Source organism: Cherax quadricarinatus, chromosome 39 (genome assembly GCF_038502225.1).
Source record: "Cherax quadricarinatus isolate ZL_2023a chromosome 39, ASM3850222v1, whole genome shotgun sequence".
NCBI lineage: Eukaryota > Metazoa > Arthropoda > Malacostraca > Decapoda > Parastacidae > Cherax > Cherax quadricarinatus.
Genome location: NC_091330.1, coordinates 13,951,142 through 13,975,399, shown reverse-complemented (window position 1 = coordinate 13,975,399; position 24,258 = coordinate 13,951,142). Strand labels below are relative to the sequence as shown.

General features: G+C 39.1%; 1 protein-coding gene across 5 annotated transcripts in view; it reads right to left on the bottom strand.

The window, feature by feature from the left end:
- Nucleotides 1-24,258, bottom strand: part of C3G (C3G guanyl-nucleotide exchange factor) — a 191,638-nt gene that overhangs the window by 16,500 nt on the left and 150,880 nt on the right. For all 5 annotated transcript variants that reach the window (XM_070092418.1, XM_070092416.1, XM_070092414.1 and 2 more), the window contains 5 exons: nucleotides 20,840-21,001; nucleotides 19,952-20,228; nucleotides 19,308-19,476; nucleotides 12,692-12,847; nucleotides 12,256-12,524 (listed from right to left, as the gene is read on the bottom strand). In XM_070092418.1, the coding sequence (XP_069948519.1) occupies nucleotides 12,256-12,524; nucleotides 12,692-12,847; nucleotides 19,308-19,476; nucleotides 19,952-20,228; nucleotides 20,840-21,001 (1,033 nt within the window). The remainder of the gene's footprint in view (nucleotides 1-12,255; nucleotides 12,525-12,691; nucleotides 12,848-19,307; nucleotides 19,477-19,951; nucleotides 20,229-20,839; nucleotides 21,002-24,258) is intronic.

Genomic DNA, 24,258 nt, shown 5'->3' with positions numbered 1-24,258 from the left:
TCCTACACCATACACTTGCAACATCTGCCACATTGCCCCCCTATCCACCCTGTCATACGCCTTTTCCAAATCCATAAATGCCACAAAGACCTCTTTAGCCTTATCTAAATACTGTTCACTTATATGTTTCACTGTAAACACCTGGTCCACACACCCCCTACCTTTCCTAAAGCCTCCTTGTTCATCTGCTATCCTATTCTCCGTCTTACTCTTAATTCTTTCAATTATAACTCTACCATACACTTTACCAGGTACACTCAACAGACTTATCCCCCTATAATTTTTGCACTCTCTTTTATCCCCTTTGCCTTTATACAAAGGAACTATGCATGCTCTCTGCCAATCCCTAGGTACCTTACCCTCTTCCATACATTTATTAAATAATTGCACCAACCACTCCAAAACTATATCCCCACCTGCTTTTAACATTTCTATCTTTATCCCATCAATCCCGGCTGCCTTACCCCCTTTCATTTTACCTACTGCCTCACGAACTTCCCCCACACTCACAACTGGCTCTTCCTCACTCCTACAAGATGTTATTCCTCCTTGCCCTATACACGAAATCACAGCTTCCCTATCTTCATCAACATTTAACAATTCCTCAAAATATTCCTTCCATCTTCCCAATACCTCTACCTCTCCATTTAATAACTCTCCTCTCCTATTTTTAACTGACAAATCCATTTGTTCTCTAGGCTTTCTTAACTTGTTAATCTCACTCCAAAACTTTTTCTTATTTTCAACAAAATTTGTTGATAACATCTCACCCACTCTCTCATTTGCTCTCTTTTTACATTGCTTCACCACTCTCTTAACTTCTCTCTTTTTCTCCATATACTCTTCCCTCCTTGCATCACTTCTACTTTGTAAAAACTTCTCATATGCTAACTTTTTCTCCCTTACTACTCTCTTTACATCATTATTCCACCAATCGCTCCTCTTCCCTCCTGCACCCACTTTCCTGTAACCACAAACTTCTGCTGAACACTCTAACACTACATTTTTAAACCTACCCCATACCTCTTCGACCCCATTGCCTATGCTCTCATTAGCCCATCTATCCTCCAATAGCTGTTTATATCTTACCCTAACTGCCTCCTCTTTTAGTTTATAAACCTTCACCTCTCTCTTCCCTGATGCTTCTATTCTCCTTGTATCCCATCTACCTTTTACTCTCAGTGTAGCTACAACTAGAAAGTGATCTGATATATCTGTGGCCCCTCTATAAACATGTACATCCTGAAGTCTACTCAACAGTCTTTTATCTACCAATACATAATCCAACAAACTACTGTCATTTCGCCCTACATCATATCGTGTATACTTATTTATCCTCTTTTTCTTAAAATATGTATTACCTATAACTAAACCCCTTTCTATACAAAGTTCAATCAAAGGGCTCCCATTATCATTTACACCTGGCACCCCAAACTTACCTACCACACCCTCTCTAAAAGTTTCTCCTACTTTAGCATTCAAGTCCCCTACCACAATTACTCTCTCACTTGGTTCAAAGGCTCCTATACATTCACTTAACATCTCCCAAAATCTCTCTCCTCTGCATTCCTCTCTTCTCCAGGTGCATACACGCTTATTATGACCCACTTCTCGCATCCAACCTTTACTTTAATCCACATAATTCTTGAATTTACACATTCATATTCTCTTTTCTCCTTCCATAACTGATCATTTAACATTACTGCTACCCCTTCCTTTGCTCTAACTCTCTCAGATACTCCAGATTTAATCCCATTTATTTCCCCCCACTGAAACTCTCCTACCCCCTTCAGCTTTGTTTCGCTTAGGGCCAGGACATCCAACTTCTTTTCATTCATAACATCAGCAATCATCTGTTTCTTGTCATCCGCACTACATCCACGCACATTTAAGCAACCCAGTTTTATAAAGTTTTTCTTCTTCTCTTTTTTAGTAATTGTATACAGGAGAAGGGGTTACTAGCCCATTGCTCCTGGCATTTTAGTCGCCTCATACGACACGCATGGCTTACGGAGGAAAGATTCTTTTCCACTTCCCCATGGACAATAGAAGAAATAAAAAAGGATTATGTGGAGTAAAATAAAGATCGGATGTGAAAAGTGGGTTATAGTAAGCGTGTATACACCTGGAGAAGAGAGAAGTGTAGAGGAGAGAGAGAGATTCTGGGAAATGTTGAGTGAATGCGTGGGGAGTTTTGAATCAAGTGTGAGAGTAATGGTGGTTGGGGATTTCAATGCTTAAGTGGGTAAAAATGTTATGGAGGGAGTAGTAGGTAAATTTGGGGTGCCAGGGGTAAATGTAAATGGGGAGCCTTTAATTGAGCTATGTGTAGAAAGAAATTTGGTAATAAGTAATACATATTTTATGAAAAAGAGGATAAATAAATATACAAGGTATGATGTAGCACGTAATGAAAATAGTTTGTTAGATTATGTATTGGTGGATAAAAGGTTGATGGGTAGGCTCCAGGATGTACATGTTTATAGAGGGGCAACTGATATATCGGATCATTATTTAGTTGTAGCTACAGTTAGAGTAAGAGGTAGATGGGAAAAGAGGAAGGTGGCAACAACAAGTAAGAGGGAGGTGAAAGTGTATAAACTAAGGGAGGAGGAAGTTCGGGCGAGATATAAGCGACTATTGGCAGAAAGGTGGGCTAGTGCAAAGATGAGTAGTGGGGAGGTTGAAGAGGGTTGGAATAGTTTTAAAAATGCAGTGTTAGAATGTGGGGCAGAAGTTTGTGGTTATAGGAGGGTGGGGGCAGGAGGAAAGAGGAGTGATTGGTGGAATGATGAAGTAAAGGGTGTGATAAAAGAGAAAAAGGTAGCTTACGAGAGGTTTTTACAAAGCAGAAGTGTTATAAGAAGAGCAGAGTATATGGAGAGTAAAAGAAAGGTGAAGAGAGGTGAGAGAGTGCAAAAGGAGAGCAGATGAAAGAGTGGGAGAGGCACTGTCAAGAAATTTTAATGAAAATAAGAAAAAATTTTGGAGTGAGTTAAACAAGTTAAGAAAGCCTAGGGAAAGTATGGATTTGTCAGTTAAAAACAGAGTAGGGGAGTTAGTAGATGGGGAGAGGGAGGTATTAGGTAGATGGCGAGAATATTTTGAGGAACTTTTAAATGTTGAGGAAGAAAGGGAGGTGGTTATTTCATGCACTGGCCAGGGAGGTATACCATCTTTTAGGAGTGAAGAAGATCAGAATGTAAGTGTGGTGGAGGTACGTGAGGCATTACGTAGAATGAAAGGGGGTAAAGCAGCTGGAACTGATGGGATCATGACAGAAATGTTAAAAGCAGGGGGGGATATAGTGTTGGAGTGGTTGGTACTTTTGTTTAATAAATGTATGAAAGAGGGGAAGGTACCTAGGGATTGGCGGAGAGCATGTATAGTCCCTTTATATAAAGGGAAAAGGGACAAAAGAGATTGTAAAAATTATAGAGGAATAAGTTTACTGAGTATACCAGGAAAAGTATACGGTAGGGTTATAATTGAAAGAATTAGAGGTAAGACAGAATGTAGAATTGCAGATGAGCAAGGAGGCTTCAGAGTGGGTAAGGGATGTGTAGATCAAGTGTTTACATTGAAGCATATATGTGAACAGTATTTAGATAAAGGTAGGGAAGTTTTTATTGCATTTATGGATTTAGAAAAGGCATATGATAGAGTGGATAGAGGAGCAATGTGGCAGATGTTGCAAGTATATGGAATAGGTGGTAAGTTACTAAATGCTGTAAAGAGCTTTTATGAGGATAGTGAGGCTCAGGTTAGGGTGTGTAGAAGAGAGGGAGAATACTTCCCGGTAAAAGTAGGTCTTAGACAGGGATGTGTAATGTCACCATGGTTGTTTAATATATTTATAGATGGGGTTGTAAAAGAAGTAAATGCTAGGGTGTTCGGGAGAGGGGTGGGATTAAATTATGGGGAATCAAATTCAAAATGGGAATTGACACAGTTACTTTTTGCTGATGATACTGTGCTTATGGGAGATTCTAAAGAAAAATTGCAAAGGTTAGTGGATGAGTTTGAGAATGTGTGTAAAGGTAGAAAGTTGAAAGTGAACATAGAAAAGAGTAAGGTGATGAGGGTATCAAATGATTTAGATAAAGAAAAATTGGATATCAAATTGGGGAGGAGGAGTATGGAAGAAGTGAATGTTTTCAGATACTTGGGAGTTGACGTGTCGGCGAATGGATTTATGAAGGATGAGGTTAATCATAGAATTGATGAGGGAAAAAAGGTGAGTGGTGCGTTGAGGTATATATGGAGTCAAAAAACGTTATCTATGGAGGCAAAGAAGGGAATGTATGAAAGTATAGTAATACCAACACTCTTATATGGGTGTGAAGCTTGGGTGGTAAATGCAGCAGCGAGGAGACGGTTGGAGGCAGTGGAGATGTCCTGTTTAAGGGCAATGTGTGGTGTAAATATTATGCAGAAAATTCGGAGTGTGGAAATTAGGAGAAGGTGTGGAGTTAATAAAAGCATTAGTCAGAGGGCAGAAGAGGGGTTGTTGAGGTGGTTTGGTCATTTAGAGAGAATGGATCAAAGTAGAATGACATGGAAAGCATATAAATCTATAGGGGAAGGAAAGAGGGGTAGGGGTCGTCCTCGAAAGGGTTGGAAAGAGGGGGTAAAGGAGGTTTTGTGGGCGAGGGGCTTGGAGACGAATGATACTTGGGACCTGACGATCTGTTGGAGTGTGAGCAGGGTAATATTTAGTGAAGGGATTCAGGGAAACCGGTTATTTTCATATAGTCGGACTTGAGTCCTGGAAATGGGAAGTACAATGCCTGCACTTTAAAGGAGGGGTTTGGGATATTGGCAGTTTGGAGGGATATGTTGCGTATCTTTATACATATATGCTTCTAAACTGTTGTATTCTGAGCACCTCTGCAAAAGCAGTGATAATGTGTGAGTGTGGTGAAAGTGTTGAATGATGATGAAAGTATTTTCTTTTTGGGGATTTTCTTTCTTTTTTGGGTCACCCTGCCTCGGTGGGAGACGACTGACTTGTTGAAAAAAAAAAAAAAAATTATATATTTATATATATATATATATATATATATATATATATATATATATATATATATATATATATATATATATATATATATATATATATATATATATATATATATTCTTCTTTCAACACACCGGCCATATCCCACCGAGGCGGGGTGGCCCAAAAGGAAAAACGAAAGTTTCTCCTTTTACATTTAGTAATATATACAGGAGAAGAGGTTACTATATATATATATATATACAGTGGACCCCCGCATAACGATGGCATCACATAGCGATTATTTCGCATACCGCTTACTTTAATTGCAAAAATTTTGCCTCACATACCGCTTAAAAACCCGCTTACCGATTTTCGTCCGAGACGCGTCCAATGTGCGGCCTGAGCCACGCTCACATGTTCCGCCGGTGGCATTGTTTACCAGCCAGCCTCCGCGGTAACATCCAAGCATACAATCGGAATATTTCGTATTATTACAGTGTTTTCGGTGCTTTTTCTGGAAAATAAGTGACCATGGGCCCCAAGAAAGCTTCTAGTGCCAACCCTACAGCAATAAGGGTGAGAATTACAATAGAGATGAAGAAAAAGATCATTGATAAGTATGAAAGTGGAGTGCATGTCTCCGAGCTGGCCAGGTTGTATAATAAACCCCAATCAACCATCGCTACTATTGGTGGTACAGCTGCTGCTGCTGCTGCACTGTCAGCTGCTGCTGCTGCTGCACTGTCAGCTGCTGCTGCTGCTGCACTGTCAGCTGCTGCTGCTGCTGCACTGTCAGCTGCTGCTGCTGCTGTAGCACCGTTGTTGGTGTGGCTTATTGAGAATACCAAGAAACAATTAACCCCAGAGGATTTGTCACCCAGGATAACCCAAAAAAGTCAGTGTCATCGAAGACTGTCTAACTTATTTCCATTGGGGTCCTTAATATTGTCTCCCAGGATGCAACCCACACAAGTCGACTAACACCCAGGTGAACAGGTAAAAAATGCCTGGAACTAGTGCTCATATTGGTGAATTTAAAGCCAGCAAAGGTTGGTTTGAGAGATTTAAGAATCGTAGTGGCATACACAGTGTGATAAGGCCTGTTCTGGAAGAAAATGCCAAACAGGACCTACAGTACTCAGAAGGAAAAGGCACTCCCAGGACACAGTGTCTCATCAGTCATTGCTGCATCTTCAATAAAGGTAAGTGTCATTTATTCTTCATTTAGTAGACTAGTACATGCACAATATATACTGTGCATGTACTACTCTACTATTGTGCATGTATCCTTCTCTTTGTGTGGGAAAATGTATATTTCATGTGGTAAAATTTTTTTTTTCATACTTTTGGGTGTCTTGCACGGATTAATTTGATTTCCATTATTTCTTATGGGGAAAATTCATTCACATAGCGATTATTTCGCATAACAATTACCCCTCTTGCACGGATTAAAATCGTTAACCGGGGGTCCACTGTATATATATATATATATATATATATATATATATATATATATATATGAAAGTACCACCTCTGCTACTGGACTGGGGACCCTCATCCTCAGAGAAAAGAATAAACTTACTTCAGAGAAAACTCATTGTAAGTGGAACAACATAAATAACATCTCAGAGCCTACATCTCAAATATTTCATCTATATATAGAATGTAATATATTTAACACTCCAGTCCTCCCCCTCTCATGCACGCACACATATCTTTAGCTAGTAAATAAAATGCAATAAAGCATGGTTTGATCCATTATATTAAGGAAAGGTGACAATGTACAGTTATTTCTAATTATAAATTTAATAATTATCTTACTGCAATGATACATTTATATGCCTTAACTGAATTTTCTTTTTAAAATAAATGCAGTGGAACCTCTACTCATGAGTACCCCAAAGTGAGAGTTTTTCAAGATATGAGTAGTTGCTTCTAGATGCGAGCAAAATTTCAAGATGTGAGCGGGCCTCAAGGGAGGTTCCTTGATGCTGGTGAGGGGCTCTTGCTCTAGGGAACTGGATCTCAGTTGTTTGTTGGACTATCTTATTGAAACTTGGGCAATGTATGATGGACAGATGCTTCTTAACATACACCAAAATTGAAAGAAATTGGACCATAAATAACGGAGTTTATTTCTCAGCCATTAGCTGCCCCTTAGCAGTATATTTTTGTATGGCTTTTATGGTTGTACTCTCATTTTTTTGGTCTCATTTGATAGAATGGAAGATACATTACAGAAACAGATATGATATTGATTGCTTTCACAATGAAAAGTGCCTTGTAACTGAGCTCAAAGTAGCAGAAATGTTCGATTTTTTGGTGATGTTCAAGAGTAAACAAATGATGTCACCGTCCAATACGTGTCCACCTAGCCAGTCTCATACACAGTCACAAATGGGTTGACATTATTTATACAATTATTACAAAAAATGCAGTAGTCTGCATAACAGTAAATCTTCTATTTTTTGTGTGAATAAAAATTCCAAATAGTAAGCAACAGTATGTATTATTATAAGGATACGTATGTACTAATTAATAATAATAATAATAATATGTAATAATAATACGTATACTATAATATAATAATACATAATACTATAATAATAATATGTACGTAGTGATCTAATGGAATTTTCCTTACAAGCACTCTGTTTTCTGTTATAATAAAAGCATGGGAAGGTCAGGAGCAGAAATGGCGGCTGTGGTGGCCCTTTACACCCCAACAACAATGGCAGCTTTGCTGCTGCCTCCACTACCACTACTCACGTATTATGTCGTATTAGATGAATTGTGATAGATAAATGAGCCACAGAGTTGATATTAGAGAAATATTGAAGTATATTTTGTCGTGCCTGGAATTCCACTGGAATGGATTAATTCCATTTCAATTAATTTAAATGAGGAAAATTGACTCAACAAACGAGAAACTCAAGATGCGAGCAAGGTCACGGAATGGATTATACTAGTAAGTAGAAGTTCCACTGTATATAAATTTACCCCATATTGTTGAGCTTTCTCTTTATATTTTTTACAACTCTTTCCCACTTACACTACTCATATGTAAGGGTTACGTTATTTAATCCAACTTAACAAATTAAGAATTTTACATAATCTGTTATGTTACAGGTATAAAATCATTTAAGACAATGGATTTTATGATGTAAAAAAGTGGAAGACCTCTGTTAAATACCATATTTCACAGCATCAAAGATGCTATTTTTTTCCAAGATCAGTCTTAAAACTGGAGGCTGAAGGTTATGTCGCTTATAGGCCTTAACCCAAGCCTAGAGAAGCATTTCGATACTAGACAATAATCTAAGCTCCTGCATATGACCCAATAATGAATCATGTAAACTTTTTCTTCTTTCAACAAACCGGCCGTATCCCACCAAGGCGGGGTGGCCCAAAAGGAAAAACGAAAGTTTCTCCTTTTAAATTTAGTAATATATACAGAAGAAGGGGTTACTAGCCCCTTGCTCCCGGCATTTTAGTCGCCTCTTACGACACGCATGGCTTATGGAGGAAGAATTCTGTTCCACTTCCCCATGGAGGTCATGTAAACTATTTCGTATAAAATAATGAGCAACAAAAATAACCATAAATAATTGTAAAAATTTGTTAATGCTTAGCACCAGTAGGCTAAATTAATCCAGGCAATGGAGTTGGATGAACTACAGGTAGTATCAGTAGGCTAATTTGCCTGTTTACCATAAAACCACCTGGTAATAATATTTTTACTCACCTCCAATGATCATATTAACCCTTTTGAGGTCCATGCCCAAGTATTATGGCTTTGAGCTCAGTCATTGCAGTAGTACTATGTGATGAGCTCAGCCCACTCAGATAAGCTGTGAGCAGCAAATTCTGGCCTAGATACGAGAGGATGGGTCTGGGTGGTGAGTGTGCATCATATCAAAAAAATCCTGCCCCATGCAGTGCATGATAAAAAAAAAAAACTGACCAGGTGTATGATTTAATATAGTGACTTTGTGGTGTATTTTAAGATGGTTTTTAGGGCTTTATTTTCAGTTTCTTGGTATCATTTGATAGATATATTACAGAAAGAGTGACTTTTGATTGGCTTGAGAACTGGAAGTAGTTTGAAATTGAGCTCAAAGTAGCAGAAATATTCAATTCTTGTCAATACTCCAGTGGACACTACTCATGTCACTCATCTAATACATGTCCAACTGCCCAGTCTAATACATATTCACTACTGCTCTGACATTATCTACAATTTTTTTTTTTCAACACGTCAGTCGTCTCCCACCAAAGCAGGGTGACTCAAAGAGAAAGATAATTCCCAAAACGAAAATACTTTCATCATCATTCAACACTTTCACCTCACTCATACATAATCAATGTCTTTGCAGAGGCGTTCAGATACAACAGTTTAGAAGACCCTCCAAACCCCTCCTTTAAAGTGCAGGCACTGTACTTCCTATTTCCAGTACTCAAGTCCGGCTAACCGGTTTCCCTGAATCCCTTCACAAAATATTACCCTGCTCAGACTCCAACAGCTTGTCAGGTCCCAAAAACCATTCGTCTCCATTCACTCCTATCTAACACGCTCATACATGCTTGCTGTTTACCCCTCCCTCCAACATTTTCGAGGACAACCCCTACCCCGCCTTCCTTCCCCTACAGATTTATACACTCTCCAAGTCATTCTACTTTGATCCATTCTCTCTAAATGACCAAACCACCTCAACAACCCCTCTTTAGCCCTCTTGACTATACTTTTAGTAGCTCCACACCTCCTAATTTCCACACTCCGAATTCTCTGCACAATATTTGCACCACACATTGCCCTTAGACAAGACACCTCCACTGCCTCCAGCCACATCCTCACTGCAGCATTTGCAACCCAAGCTTCACACCCATATAAGAGTGTTGGTACCACTATTCAATTACTATTACAATAATGAAGTTGCCTGTATAACAGTAAATATACTACTAACTAAATAGTAAAATCAATACACTTAAAACGTAAACATGAAATATTTTCAAAACACATGAAAAAACATGAAGTCCTAGCAGTAGACACATTCACTTGCATGCAATGAGACAGTGAGCAAAAAGAGAACACAGCCAATCACAACAAGACACAGCTACAATTGCTGAGGAAGAGATAGATGATTGGGATTTAGCAGATCTAGAATAATCTGCTATATACTGGAGATTGAGACCAGTGCATAATGTGTTATTTTTGTAATTAATGGTATTAGCATATTTTTTAGTGCCGATTCATATAAATTTAGTGCGGTTTAGCTTGTTTCAGGATTTTTTTTTTCTTTTCAAAAATTTAGCCTGTCAGAATGGTGTGTGTGTGTGTGTGTGTACGTGTACGTACTAGACACTGGAGCATCTTGTTCTCTGTAAAATATGGTAATTTGAAGCTCCACTGACAAAGTCCTCATTTTATGAGGACCTGTCAGAAGAAATTTTCCCATTGTTCTTGGGGGAAGGAAAAAAAAAAAACCCACACTTATTTTCAAATTACCTTTCATGATGACAATATCTTATTTTAAAAACTACTTTTAACCCCTAAACGGTCCAAACGTATATATATGTTCTTATGTGTAGCGCCCCTAACGTTTTAATTTTCCTGCCTCCAAATTTGGCACGATTGCCCTGAGATGCCTGGTCAGCACTGAATGGGTCTTAACACTCGGTGTGCACCATATCAAAAAAATTTGGGACCACTTAGTACCTTGTGGGAGTGCCAGTTAAATTGAGCGCCAGCTAGAGCAAAGGTGGCCCAAAAGGAAAAACGAAAGTTTCTCCTTTTACATTTAGTAATATATACAGGAGAAGGGGTTATTAGCCCCTTGCTCCCGGCATTTTAGTCGCCTCTTACGACACGCATGGCTTACGGAGGAAGAATTCTGTTCCACTTCCCCATGGAGGTAATAGGAAATAAACATGAACAAGAACTAGAAAGAAAATAGAAGAAAACTCAAAGGGGTGTGTATATATATGCTTGACATGTATGTGTAGTGTGACCTAAGTGTAAGTAGAAGTAGCAAGACATACCTGAAATCTTGCATGTTTCTTTCTTTCTGTCAACACACCGGCTGTATCCCACCAAGCCAGGGTGGCCCAAAAAGAAAAATGAAAGTTTCTCTTAAATTTAATAATTTATACGGGAGAAGGGGTTACTAGCCCTTTGCTCCTGGCATTTTAGTCGCCTCTTACGACACGCATGGCTTACGGAGGAAGAATTCTGTTCCACTTCCCCATGGAGATAAGAGGAAATAAACAAGAACAAGAACTAGAAAGAAAATAGAAGAATACCTAGAGGGGTGTGTATATATATGCTTGTACATGTATGTGTAGTGTGACCTAAGTGTAAGTAGAAGTAACAAGACATACCTGAAATCTTGCATGTTTATGAGACAGAAAAAAGGACACCAGCAATCCTACCATCATGTAAAACAATTACAGGCTTTCATTTTACACTCACTTGGCAGGACGGTAGTACCTCCCTGGACGGTTGCTGTCTACCAACTTACTACCTAGGATATCTCTAATTACTGACCCTAATTTTTTTATTCTAAAACACTTAAAAAAATGTGCTCTTTTTTTTTTTTTTTCAAAATATTCGGGGCACTGCGCAAGTGAACGTATATATACGTTTGGACCGTTTAAGGGTTAATCAACAGGTGCTCCAAGAAACTCGGTTAATCATTTAGTGTGCCAATGAATATGTTTTGTTGTAAACTGAAATAATTAATGTAGTGTGACTCAAAATCCAGAATCAAAATTGCTAAAAATATAGCTTTTTTTTTAATACCTTGGCACAATAATGATGCGCTTTTAGTTTCTCTTATTTTAGTACCCGCTAGTCTAAATTTTGATAGAAATGTAACCAGGAGTATAAAACACAGGAGAACAAGCCTCTTTATTGGACAATGCTTCACCATAAACATAACTCATCAAATTCACATGATAGACTAGTTTAATAAGGCAAAAAGACGTCCAATAAAAAGCCTTACTCTGATATACATGTTTTGCAGTCCTAAGTTGGCATCTACTCTCCATTCACTACAGAAATAGAATCGTCCTTTTGGGATTACTGGTGTATGTATAACAATCTCCTGGTTTTGCTAGTCCACAATACCAGAACCTGCCACTCATGTCTGATAGTAGCACTGCTGTAAATGAACTATTTTTAGCTACTTGTAAAATGTCAAGAAATCTAATTATAAATTTTATTACTAGACTTTCATATACAGATCTTTCCCTACCATTTTTATTGGCTTTGGATGCATGTACAATGAGAGCATCGACTGGTCCTCCTCTGACTTCTGGACCCTCATCACCTTCCTTTTTCAATACCAAATATTCTCTCACATCGAGGAGGTCCAGAGGTCCTTCTTCTTCTTCTTCATCTTCTACCTCTTCCTCTTTCAACTCCAACTCCTTCTGCCTCTCTATTTCCAAAGACTGATCCTTAATAATAACTTCTTCTGGTTCATCTTTTTCTTCCATTGTTTTCCTACATACATTGTCATCTCTGAAATTAATAATACAATAATGAATTTTAATTTATTATTACATTTCAACCTTAAACAAAATCACTTTATATTTTTAATTTGAAGTATTTAAGTACTACTATTTTTAAAACCAGATTTTCTGTTTTTCAATGACGATTTTGAATTCATTTTCTTTATATAAACTTACAAAACAGAGGAATTTTGCTGTGTATAATTGATGGCGATGTTTGTTACAGGTAAGGGCTTTGATGCTACTGGTAAAGACTGCCTTGTATGTGTAACGAAAGTCCCTCGTCTCGTTTTAGGAGGTAATGCAGGTGGCTGGATTGACACATGGCTCATCCTGTTTAAAAAAAAAAAAAAAGTGTTTAGTGACTTCAGTTACAGTACTGTGCTTCTATTGAGGTTTTGCACATGACATCATAAGTTACTAACACTTATCTTGTTAGCCATAGTGGTTGATCCTGTACACATTGTGTGTGTGTGCGCGCGCGTGTGTGCGTGTACTCACCCACCTAATTCACCTAATTGTGGTTGCAGGGGTCGAGACTCGGCTCCTAGACCCGCCTCTTCACCGACTGCTACTAGGTCCTCTCTCTCCCTGCTCCATGAGCTTTATCATACCTTGTCTTAAAACTATGTATAGTTCCTGTCTCTACTACATCGCTTGCCAGACTATTCCAGGGTTAAATTCTAGGAGCCAGTTTCTGGACCACACATCCAGCCTGTCCAGGTCTCTTTGTAGACCTATCTGGTCCGCATCTGATTTAATTCTCCTCATTAACTTCACGTCATCTGCAAACAGGGACACTTCTGAGTCTATCCCTTCCGTCATGTCATTCACATATACCAAGAATAGCATTGGTCCCAGGGCTGATCGCTGTGGGACCCCGCTCGTCACTGGCGCCCATTGTGATACCTCATCACGGACCATGACTCGCTGTTGCCTCCCTGTTAGGTATTCTCTGATCCATTTCTTTGCCCTTCCTGTTATACATGCCTGTTCCTCTAGCTTCTGTACTAATCTCTTGTGAGGAACTGTGTCAAAGGCCTTCTTGCAGCCCAAGAAAATGCAATCAACCCACCCCTCCCTCTCATTTCTTACTTGTTACCTTGTCATAAAACTCTAGTAGGTCTGTGACACGGGATTTGCCTTCCATGAATCCGTGCTGGCTGTCGTTTATAATCTTGTTCCGCTCCAGGTGCTCCACCACTCTCCTGATAATCTTTTCCAAGACTTTGCATACTATGCATATCAGTGACACTGGTCTATAATTCAGTGCTTCATTTCTGTCTCCCTTCTTAAAGATGGGGACTACATTTGCCTTCTTCCATACTTCAGGTAGTTGCCCAGTTTCAAGGGAAGTGTTGAAGATTTTGGTTAGTGGCACATGTAGTGTCCCTGCTCCCTCTCTAAGGACCCATGGAGAGATGTTGTCCGGTCCCACTGCCTTTGAGGTATCAAGGTCACTTAGGAGCTTCTCCACCTCCTCCTCAGTTGTAATTCATCCAACACTTGTTGGTATATCCCTTGTTGCTGTACCCCACTGTTTTGTCTTTCTGTTGTCCCTTCAGCCTTCACTGTAAATACTTCCTGAAATCTCATGGTGAGCTCCTCACATACCTCCTGGTCATTTCTTGTGAGCTCCCCACCTTCCTTCCTCAGCCTGATTACCTGGTCCTTGACTGCTGTCTTCCTCCTGAAGTGGCTGTAGAGTCGTTTCGGATCAGACTTGCCTTTCGATGCTGTGTCATTTTCATACTGCTGCTGCGCCTCCCTCCTTATCTGTGCATACTCGTTTCTGGTTCGTCGACAAATCTCTTTATTCTCCTGAGTCCTCTGCCTTCTGTACTTTTTCCATTCTCTAGAGCACTTAGTTTTTGCCTCCCTGCACCTTCGGGTAAACCAAGGGCTTGTTCTGTCCTTCCCATTAATTCTGTTACCCTTGGGAACAAACCTTTCCTCTGCCTCCTTGCATTTTGTTGTTACAAAGTCCATTATTTCATTTACTGATTTTCCTACCAACTCCTGTTCCTACTGAATCTCCTGCAAGAAGATCCTCATTCCTGTGTAGTCCCCCCCTTTACAGTTTAGCTTTTCCCTTTCTACTCCTGTTACCCTCTCCACTTTTAGCTCCATGATACATTCAAAGCTCCTAACTACGTGGTCACTAGCTCCAGGGGGCCTTTCATATGTGATGTATGTGATGTGCTCAATGTCTGAGCTACTCAGGGTGAACACGAGGTCCAGTCTTGCTGGTTCATCCTCCCCTCTCTCTCTGGTAGTATCCCTAACATGTTGGTGCATGAGATTTACCAGCACCACAACCATTATCTTGGCTCTCCATGTGGCTCCAGGTTTTCCCAGTCAATCTCCCTGTGATTGAAGTCGCCCATGACCAGTAACTTCACTCTACTTAAGTGAGCCCTACTTGCCACCTCAGCTAGAGTGTCCACCATTGCTCTGTTGCACTCATCATATTCCTCTCTTGGCCTCCTGCAGTTCTGTGGTGGGTTATACATCACTGCAATGACAACCTTGTGTTCCCCTGACTGAACTGTACCTACTATGTAATCCATTTCTCCAATCTCGTCCATACCTTCCATTTCTTGATAACCCCACCATTTTTTATTAGTAGTGCAACCCCTCCTCCCCTCCTACTCCTTCTGTCCTTCCTCAGGATCTGATATCTAGGTGGGAAGATTGCATCTGTTATTATCCCAGTGAGTTTTGTTTCTGTAACTGCTATGATGTCTGGGGACATCTTGATTCTTTCATGCCACTCCTCACATTTATTCATTATTCCATCCACATTCGTGTACCAAACCTTCAACTTCTTTTCAATAACTGTGGTCTGGGGAGAGAGGTGGGTTAGGGGGAGCAAGTGCCCTGGCAGAGGCCTATAGGGGGTTGGTGTGGGGGTGGGGTCTGTGGTGTGGGGTGTGGGGGCAGAGGGCCTATCTGGGGTTTCAGTGGGGGTGAAGGTTGTAGTGAGGGGGATGGGGGAAGAGGGCCTATGGGGGGTTACAGTGGGGGAGGGGGTTGTGGTGAGGGGGATGGGGATAGAGGGTACAGTGTGTGGAGGGTACAGTGTGTGGGTTGCTGTGGGTTACTGTGAGGGTGGGGTTTGTGGTGAGGGGGATGGGGAAGAGGGTACATTGTGTGGGTTACTTTGGGTTTCTGTGGGGGTGGGGTTTGAGCTGAGAGGGATGTGCAGGTTACTGTGGGGGTGGAGTTTATGCAGAGGGGGATGTGGGGGTTACTGTGGGTTTCTGTGCGGGTGGGGCTTGTGCTGAGGGGGATGGGGGCAGAGGGTACAGTGAGTGGGTTTTGGGTTAGGTCATTTGATTGCTTTGGGACTGCCATGGTTGTGTTCCTTCTGTAGGTGGTACTGGAGGGGGTTGTGTTTGAGAATGTATAAATATGGGGATGAGGGAAAGGGGTAGGGATCTTTGCAGGAAAGGTTGGAGGAAGAGAGAAAAGGAGAGGGTTTTGAATGCTAGGAGCTGGGACATCCAACAGGCTATATGTGTGTGTGTGTGTGTGTGTGTGTGTGTGTGTGTGTGTGTGTGAAGTCTCCAATCTTTATAAACTTCTACAATGGTCTTTGTTTGTGCTATTGGGCGTAGAAAGCAGCAAGATGATAAGCCTAATCTAACAATACATATGTTTTTCAAAGGTTTTGAAAGACTAGGAGCCAACAGAAAAATTTCCTCCAAGGAAAGTGCCCTGACGCTGGTAAGTGGCTCTTGTACCTGGAGTTTATCTGGAGGGTGTTCCGGGAGTCAAAGCCCCTGCAGCCCTGTCCATACCCTCTCCTTTCCTCAGATCAAACCTGATTACCGCCCATTTCCAGACACTGTATGACTCCTATGGGTTTAGCTCATCCCCAAGAAATGAAGTTTCAAAGGTTGGTGGAGGAATTTGAGAGGGGATATAAAAAGAAGTAAATTAAAAATGAACATAAAGCACAAGGTGATGAGAGTAACAAAATATCTAGACAATGAAAAATTGCATATCATATTAGAAGGAGTATGGAGGAAGTAAATGGGTTCAGATATTAGGGGTGAACTTTTTGGCAGATGGGTTCATGAAAGATGAGGTGAATCACAGAAATAAAGGAAAAAATGTATGTGGTGCACTGAAACATCTATGGAACCCAAGAAATTTCCCACAGAGGCAAAAAACTTGAATGTACTCAAGTATGTATAGTAATATCAGCACTGTTGTATGGGTGTGAGGCATGGTCTTTAAACATTGTAGCAGGGAAGAAGCTGGAGACAGTAGAGATGTGTTTAAGGGCAATTTGTGGTGAGACTATTATGCTGAGGGCTGAGGAGGGGTTGCTGAGAGAGTTTGGACAGTTAGAGAAGCCAAAGCAAAATAGGATGACTAGGAGAATGTATAAATCTGGGGAAGAGCGAAAGGGGTAGGGATCTTTCCAGGAAAGGTTGGAGGAAGAGAGAAAAGGAGAGGGTTTTGAATGCTAGGAGCTGGGACATCCAACAGGCTATATGCGAGTGCATTAAATGGCAGTGAGTGGAGTCAAGTGGTTTTTCATTACTTCGCTTGTACTCCAACAGAAAGTCGAGTAACATTTATGAAAGAATTCAGAAACACTAGTTAGTTGGTCTTGAGTTCTGGAGGTGGGAAGTAGTACCAGCACACTGAAGGAAGGGTTATGTTGCAGTTCAGTGGGCCATCTGAAATCTATGATGTTAGCATGCTTCTGGCAAGACAGTAATTGAATGAGTGATGGTGAAAGTGTTTCTCCATTTTCAAGTGACCCTATCTTGGTGGAAGATAGAAATTGTTAAAAAACTCTTTATAAAAGAAATTACCATACAATTAAATTTTATTTTTATTTTATCATTAACACATCGGCCGTTTCCCACCAAGGTAGGGTGGCCTACAAAAAGAAAAATTTTTCATCATCACTCACTCCATCACTGTCTTGCTAGAGGCATGCTTACACTACAGTTATAAAACTGCAACACTAACACCCCTCCTTCTGAGTGCTGGAACTGTACTTCCCATCTCCAGGAATCAAGTCTGGCCTGCTGGTTTCCATGAATTCCTTCATAAATGTTACCTTGCTTACACTCCAACAGCACGTCAAGTCCTAAAAACCATTTGTCTCCATTCGCTCCTATCTAACATGCTCACACACACTTGCTGGAAGTCCAAGCCCCTCACACACAAAACCTCCTTTACCCCCTCCCTCCAACTTATCCTAGGCCGACCCCTACCCCGCCTTCCCTCCACTACAGATTTATACACTCTCGAAGTCATTCTATTTTGTTCCATCCTCTCTACATGTCCAAACCATCTCAATAACCTCGTCAGCCCTCTGGATAATAGTTTTGGCAATCGCACACCTAATCTCCAAACTACGGATTCTCTGCATTATATTCACACCACACATTGCCCTCAGACATGACATCTCCACTGCCTCCAGTCTTCTCCTTGTTGCAACATTCAAAACCCATGCCTCACACCCATACAAGAGCATTGGTATAACTATACTCTCACACATTCCCCTCTTTGCTTTCATTGATAAAGTCCTGTCTCCACAGACTCCTCAGTGCACCACTCACCTTTTTCCCCTCATTAATTCTATGACTCACCTCATCCTTCATAGACCCATCTGCTGACACAACCAATCCCAAATATCTAAACACATTCACCTCCTCCATATTCTCTCCTTCCAATCTGATATCAAATCTTCCATTACCTAATTTTTTTGTTATCCTCATCACCTCACTCTTTCCTATATTCACTTTTAATTTCCTTCTTTTACATACCTTACCAAACTCATCAACCAACCTCTGCAACTTCTCTTCAGAATCCCCCAAAAGCACAGTGTCATCAGCAAAGAGCAACTCCCATTTTGTGTTAGATTCTTTATCTTTTAACCCGTACCTCTTGCCAACACCCGAGCATTCACTTCTCTTACAACGCTATCTATAAATATATTGAACAACCATGGTGACATCACACATCCCTGTCTAAGGCCTACTTTTACTGGGAAATAATCTCCCTCTCGCCTACATACTCTAACCGGAGCCTCACTATCCTCATAAAAACTTTTCACCACATTTAGTAACCTACCTCCTATTCCATACATTTGCAACATCTACCACATTACCCCGCTATCCACCCTATCATATGCCTTTTCCAAATCCATAAATGCCACAAATACCTCTTCACCCTTATCTAAATATTGTTCACCTATATGTTTCACTGCAAATACTTGGTCTACACACCCCCTACCCTTCCTAAAGCCTCCTTGCTCATCTGCTATCCTGCTCTCCGTCTTGCTCTTAATTCTTTCAATAATAACTCTACCATACACTTTACCAGGTATACTTGACAGACTTATTCCTCTATAATTTTTACAATCTCTTTTGTCCCCTTTCCCTTTATACAAAGGAACTATGCATGCTCTCTGCCAATCCCTAGGTACCTTACCCTCTTCTATATATTTATTAAATAAAAACACTAACCACTCCAAAATTATATCCCTACCTGCCTTTAACATTTCTATCTTTATCCCATCAATCCCAGCTGCTTTACCCCCTTTTAAATGACGTTTTATTTTAGGCAATTCTGATTTGTAGAGGTATTCATTTTATATAACCACTACTAAAAGTGTTAAAACTCCAATCAATGCAATGTCTGCTATTAAGTATTACTTAAAGCTTCAATACTGTGGTTTAATGACAAAGCCATGAATAGTAAGTACAAGGTGTCTCATTACATATCAACTGTGAGGGACAGTAAAAACGAATCCTAAACTTACCCATCAATTATTGCTGGATATGATGTATGAAAGAAGTCATGTTCATGATCATGCTCATGAAAATTAGACTCTATTGCCGAGACCAAGTGCATTTGGTGTACAGAATGTCGCAACAGTTCGTTGGGGTTAGGTTCACTAACTTGACCAAACAGCTTCATGTATTCGTGAACTGTGGAAACATTTAAGACATCATTAGAGCATAGTCTTTCAACAGACTGAAGTTCATGGATATGAGGAGAGAGCTTTCATAGTTAAGTAATCTTTTGAGGCAAGTCAAGAAACCAATGGCAAATACCAATTTAATAAGGAAAATTGTATTGACATGTGAATATCAACACAGTGGAATAAATAAGACAACCGTAAAAGCTCGTAAACCAAGCGAAATATTACTATTAATAAATTTTTCCCAGACTTTTATTTGATCCCGGATTGAATGTTGTTGAATTTAGTTGACACTGTTGTAATGACCAAGCTGAGGGAAAACAAAGAATTACTGTAGTTAGGGTAGCAATGGTGATTCTAAAAAGTTTTTCCTCTCATTCTTTCTAGTACTGGATTCAATACAGAAAATATGATAAAATTTATTTCACTAAAAAAATACCAAGAATTAGATTTTTAAAAGCAAAAAATATAAGTTGCAGTACCATGCTTTTTCTTCTTCTCTGGCAAAGGTGGTGGGTTATCATCACTGCCAGAAGAAATGTAGTGCGACTCAAATTTCTCAAACTTGTTATGCTTGCGGAGCTGAACTACACTGCCTCCTCCATGGCTACTTGTGGTGCTGCTGTTGCTGACCATGCTGGTGGTGCTGCTACTGTACCCACTGCTACTGACACTGCTGGTGCTGCTACTGCTACTACTGCCCAGCTGTATGCTACAGCTGGCCTTAGGAGGCAGTTTGGGACTTGGATCTTCTTTCAGCTGAAAACAAACCATTATTACTTGATGTAAACTATTGTACTAAGCCTTAATAGACCTAATTATTTTATAAAACCTTTTTTTATTTGAAGTTCAACAAATGCTATATTTGTATAAAAATTACTGAGAACCACAGCTGAACTACAGCAGTTGCATTTCTGATATTATGACTTATAAATGAATTGTACGTAGTACTTGAAACCTATTATATATAACCACAGAACAAAGAATGGATATGTTACACATGTTCAGAAGTGTAGATCAACTTCCACAAAGCAATTTCTCTCAATATTCCTTATGAACATCAGTGACAAGTATGGTTATTCGTAACTTGGATGATTGTAACTCAGGGATCCCCCAAATTATTAGGTTTAAAAAGGAAAAGTGAAGGAATTTCATGATTATAACTTAAGTTTGTTTAGATGTGAATAAGCATCATTAGGTTGAGAACATTTATGCACTTGATCTACCTTATATACTATGGAAATGAAGCTACAGGCTTTACACACACATTTGATTTCAACTTCTTAAATAAAGGCTGACTTATGCCATTGCTTATCCATATCTTAGCACTTGTGAAACTTCTCTAAAAATTACAGTACTTTTAATCTCACCTTAAGTCTCGGCTCTCCACCATCAACATGATCAAACTCAAGATTGTCATATGTAGATGTGGCCCGAGCCTCCGAGGAGCCTCTGCCCTGATATGGACGCTGCTTTGCAGGCAATGCAGGGGGCACAACCACGGATATTGTGTGATTTTCATATTTTTCTCCCTGTAAGGAAGCATCAAATTACTATATCATACAATACACAAAATATGCAGTGTTGATGAGCCATAACAAATATGCCTTTAGTGAGATTAGATCTGCTTCACATGGTTAGCATGAAATAAATTACAGTAATTATAAGATGTCCTCCATGGGGAAGTGGAACAGAATTCTTCCTCCGTAACCAATGCGTGTCGTAAGAGGCGACTAAAATGCCGGAAGCAAGGGGCTAGTAACCCCTTCTCCTGTATATATTACTAAATGTAAAAGGAGAAACTTTCGTTTTTCCTTTTGGGCCACCCCACCTCGGTGGGATACGGCCGGTGTGTTGAAAGAAAGAAGAAAGAATTATAAGATAAATAATATAAGGCAAAATTTTCATTCCTATTATAAAAATGAATTCAAGAATGTAAAATTAAAAAAATCCACTAATTAAATTTATTCACAAAGTTTTCAACACTATAGCTGTCAAGAGTTTCAGATGGCATAAGGTTTACATATGCTAAATATACAGCAAAGTGTGGGACTAACTTTAAGAAAAAAATTTCAACACAGATCCCTGCCACCTATGCTCTTAATATTTACTATAGCTCCATTTTTAGGATTAAAAATCATACAGTAAACTGCATAAATAGAAAAGAAGAAGAAAGATATATCACAAAGTTGGAGAAATTTAAATATACATTTGACGTATTAAATGGCAAAAGACAAAATAGCAAAACTTGATGGGGTGCAATGAAAATTAATGAAACACTATACAAATACATTTTTTTATTTTTTCAACAAACTGGCCGTATCCCACCGAGGCAGGGTGGCCCAAAAAGAAAAACAAAAGTTTCTCTTTAAATTTAGTAATCTATACAGGAGAAGGGGTTACTAGTTCCTTGCTCCCGGCATTTTAGTTGCCTCTTACAACACGCATGGCTTACGGAGGAAGAATTCTGTTCCACTTCCCCATGGAGATAAGAGGAAATAAACAAGAAGAACTAGAAAGAAAAAAGAAGAAAACCCAGAGGGGTGTGTGTGTGTATACGTATATCTTCTTTCTTTCAACGTACCAGCCGTATCCCACTGAGGTGGGGTGGCCCAAAAGAAAAAACTGAAGTTTCTCCTTTTAAATTTAGTAATATATACAGGAGAAGGGGTTACTAGCCCCTTGCTCCCGGCATTTTAGTCGCCTCTTACGACATGCATGGCTTACAGAGGAAGAATTCTGTTCCACTTCCCCATGGAGATAAGAGGAAATAAACAAGAACAAGAATTAGAAAGAAAATAGAAGAAAACCCAGAATGGTGTGTATATATATGCTTGTACATGTATGTGTAGTGTGACCTAAGTGTAAGTAGAAGTAGCAAGACATACCTGAAATCTTGCATGTTCATGAGACAGAAAAAAGGACACCAGCAATCCTACCATTATGTAAAACAATTCAGGCTTTCGTTTTACACTCACTTGGCAGGACGGTAGTACCTCCCTGGGTGGTTGCTGTCTACCAACCTACTACCATAACAAATACATTCATAACAATATAAATAATGCAATAATAGTATATGCAAACAGATTTTCTGCAAATTCCTATGAAAATGGAGGAGATAAAGGACAAATTGAGTGCTTTCAAAATTTTTAAGAGGTTGAGATGAACATTTATATGAAGAATGCCCAAATTCTTTCATATGCATAAAAGCTAAAGTGTGCTGCACATAAATGTTCAAAAGATAGCTTATTACTTGAAAGAAAAATAATAAAGCTAGAGTACTTCAAATGATACTAGGAACACAAAATTGAGCTATATGACAATGTAACAGCAGACAAATTTGTGTCTACAAGCAGCTAACATAATGTACAAATGAGTTAAAATATGTCCATCGAACAATTTCTATTGAAGCAAAATAAGGCTTAAAAATAAAATAAAAAATTAAGGCAACAAGTACAGCTATCAAAAAATGAAACAAATGGCAAAAGTTTAAAATACAAAATAACCATAATGGAGAGAATATACACTGTAGAGAAGAAGCTACTGGACAATAAGTTAAAAGAAGCATAACCAGTGATATTGTATGCAACACAACACTGCTAGTGTGTCTTAGCTCAGCAGCAACAAGAATACGTATGCAAGACAAGCTACAGTACTGAAGGAAAGATACAGGTGCAGAGTAAGTTTCTATTGTGGCAACATGTTGCTCAATTCAGAACTTTATTAAGACACTGATAAGGCAAAGCTCTACATAAAATGAAACATTGTTATTATAACAATTTGTTCTGCACCTTTGCCTTTCCTTCAATACTGTCCACAGTATACCTTTATGTCCACAAGTGCTTTAATCCTTTATATAAAGGAAAGAGAACAAGAGAAACTAAGAATTATAGGAGGGTAAGACTTTGAAATATACCAGGTAAATGCATGGTAGAGCTATTATTGAAATAATTATGGGTAAGACAGAAAGTAGGATTGCAGAGGAACAAAGAGGATTCAGGAAGGGTGTTAATAAGCCAGTTTTATCATGTCCTTGAATAATCTGGCTCTTCACAAAGTTTAAAATGGGACACAATCATATGAGAGACTACATAACTTGGTTTTATTGCCATTTCATTTTTTTTATTAACTGGTACACATAAATATTATGGTACCTTTTTTTAGTCCTGATATTAATTATCAAAGTTGATCTTCCTTAGATTTTCCTATGAATGTCATATATCTCATACATATTTAAAAAAAAAAAATTAGACACAATACAGTGTGTGGCTACACCCTGATCTATATGTCATTTTACAAAATTAAATAAAAAAAAACCCTGCTTATCTAAGTAACCTATCACTCAGGATGGTTTATCTGTCCTATTTCATCACACATTATGAGTTTTCTTATGGTCATAAAAATCTCATACTTCAGATGCTTCCTGTTATATTTTTGCAAATAAAACAAACTTTTTACTAACTTCATAGAAGATGAAATTCCTACTTTTCTATTTTGCACTGAAAAGGACAGTGTTAAGAGTTAAAGCATATGTAAAATATTAATACATAATAAACATGACTGCTCAGCACTTCTGCAGTAAGATGAATGAGACATTCTAACTTGAGTCGTCACTTGTGACCTAATATGAAACATTCTTAGAAATGAAGCACAGTACTGTATATGAATCACCTTCAGTATAAAGATTTACAAATGTTTTTGTTAATATAGGTAGCGTATGATCCTGGTAGTTAAGCACTTAATTATAATAATAATTTTTAATATACAAATTAAAGACAACATTTACTAA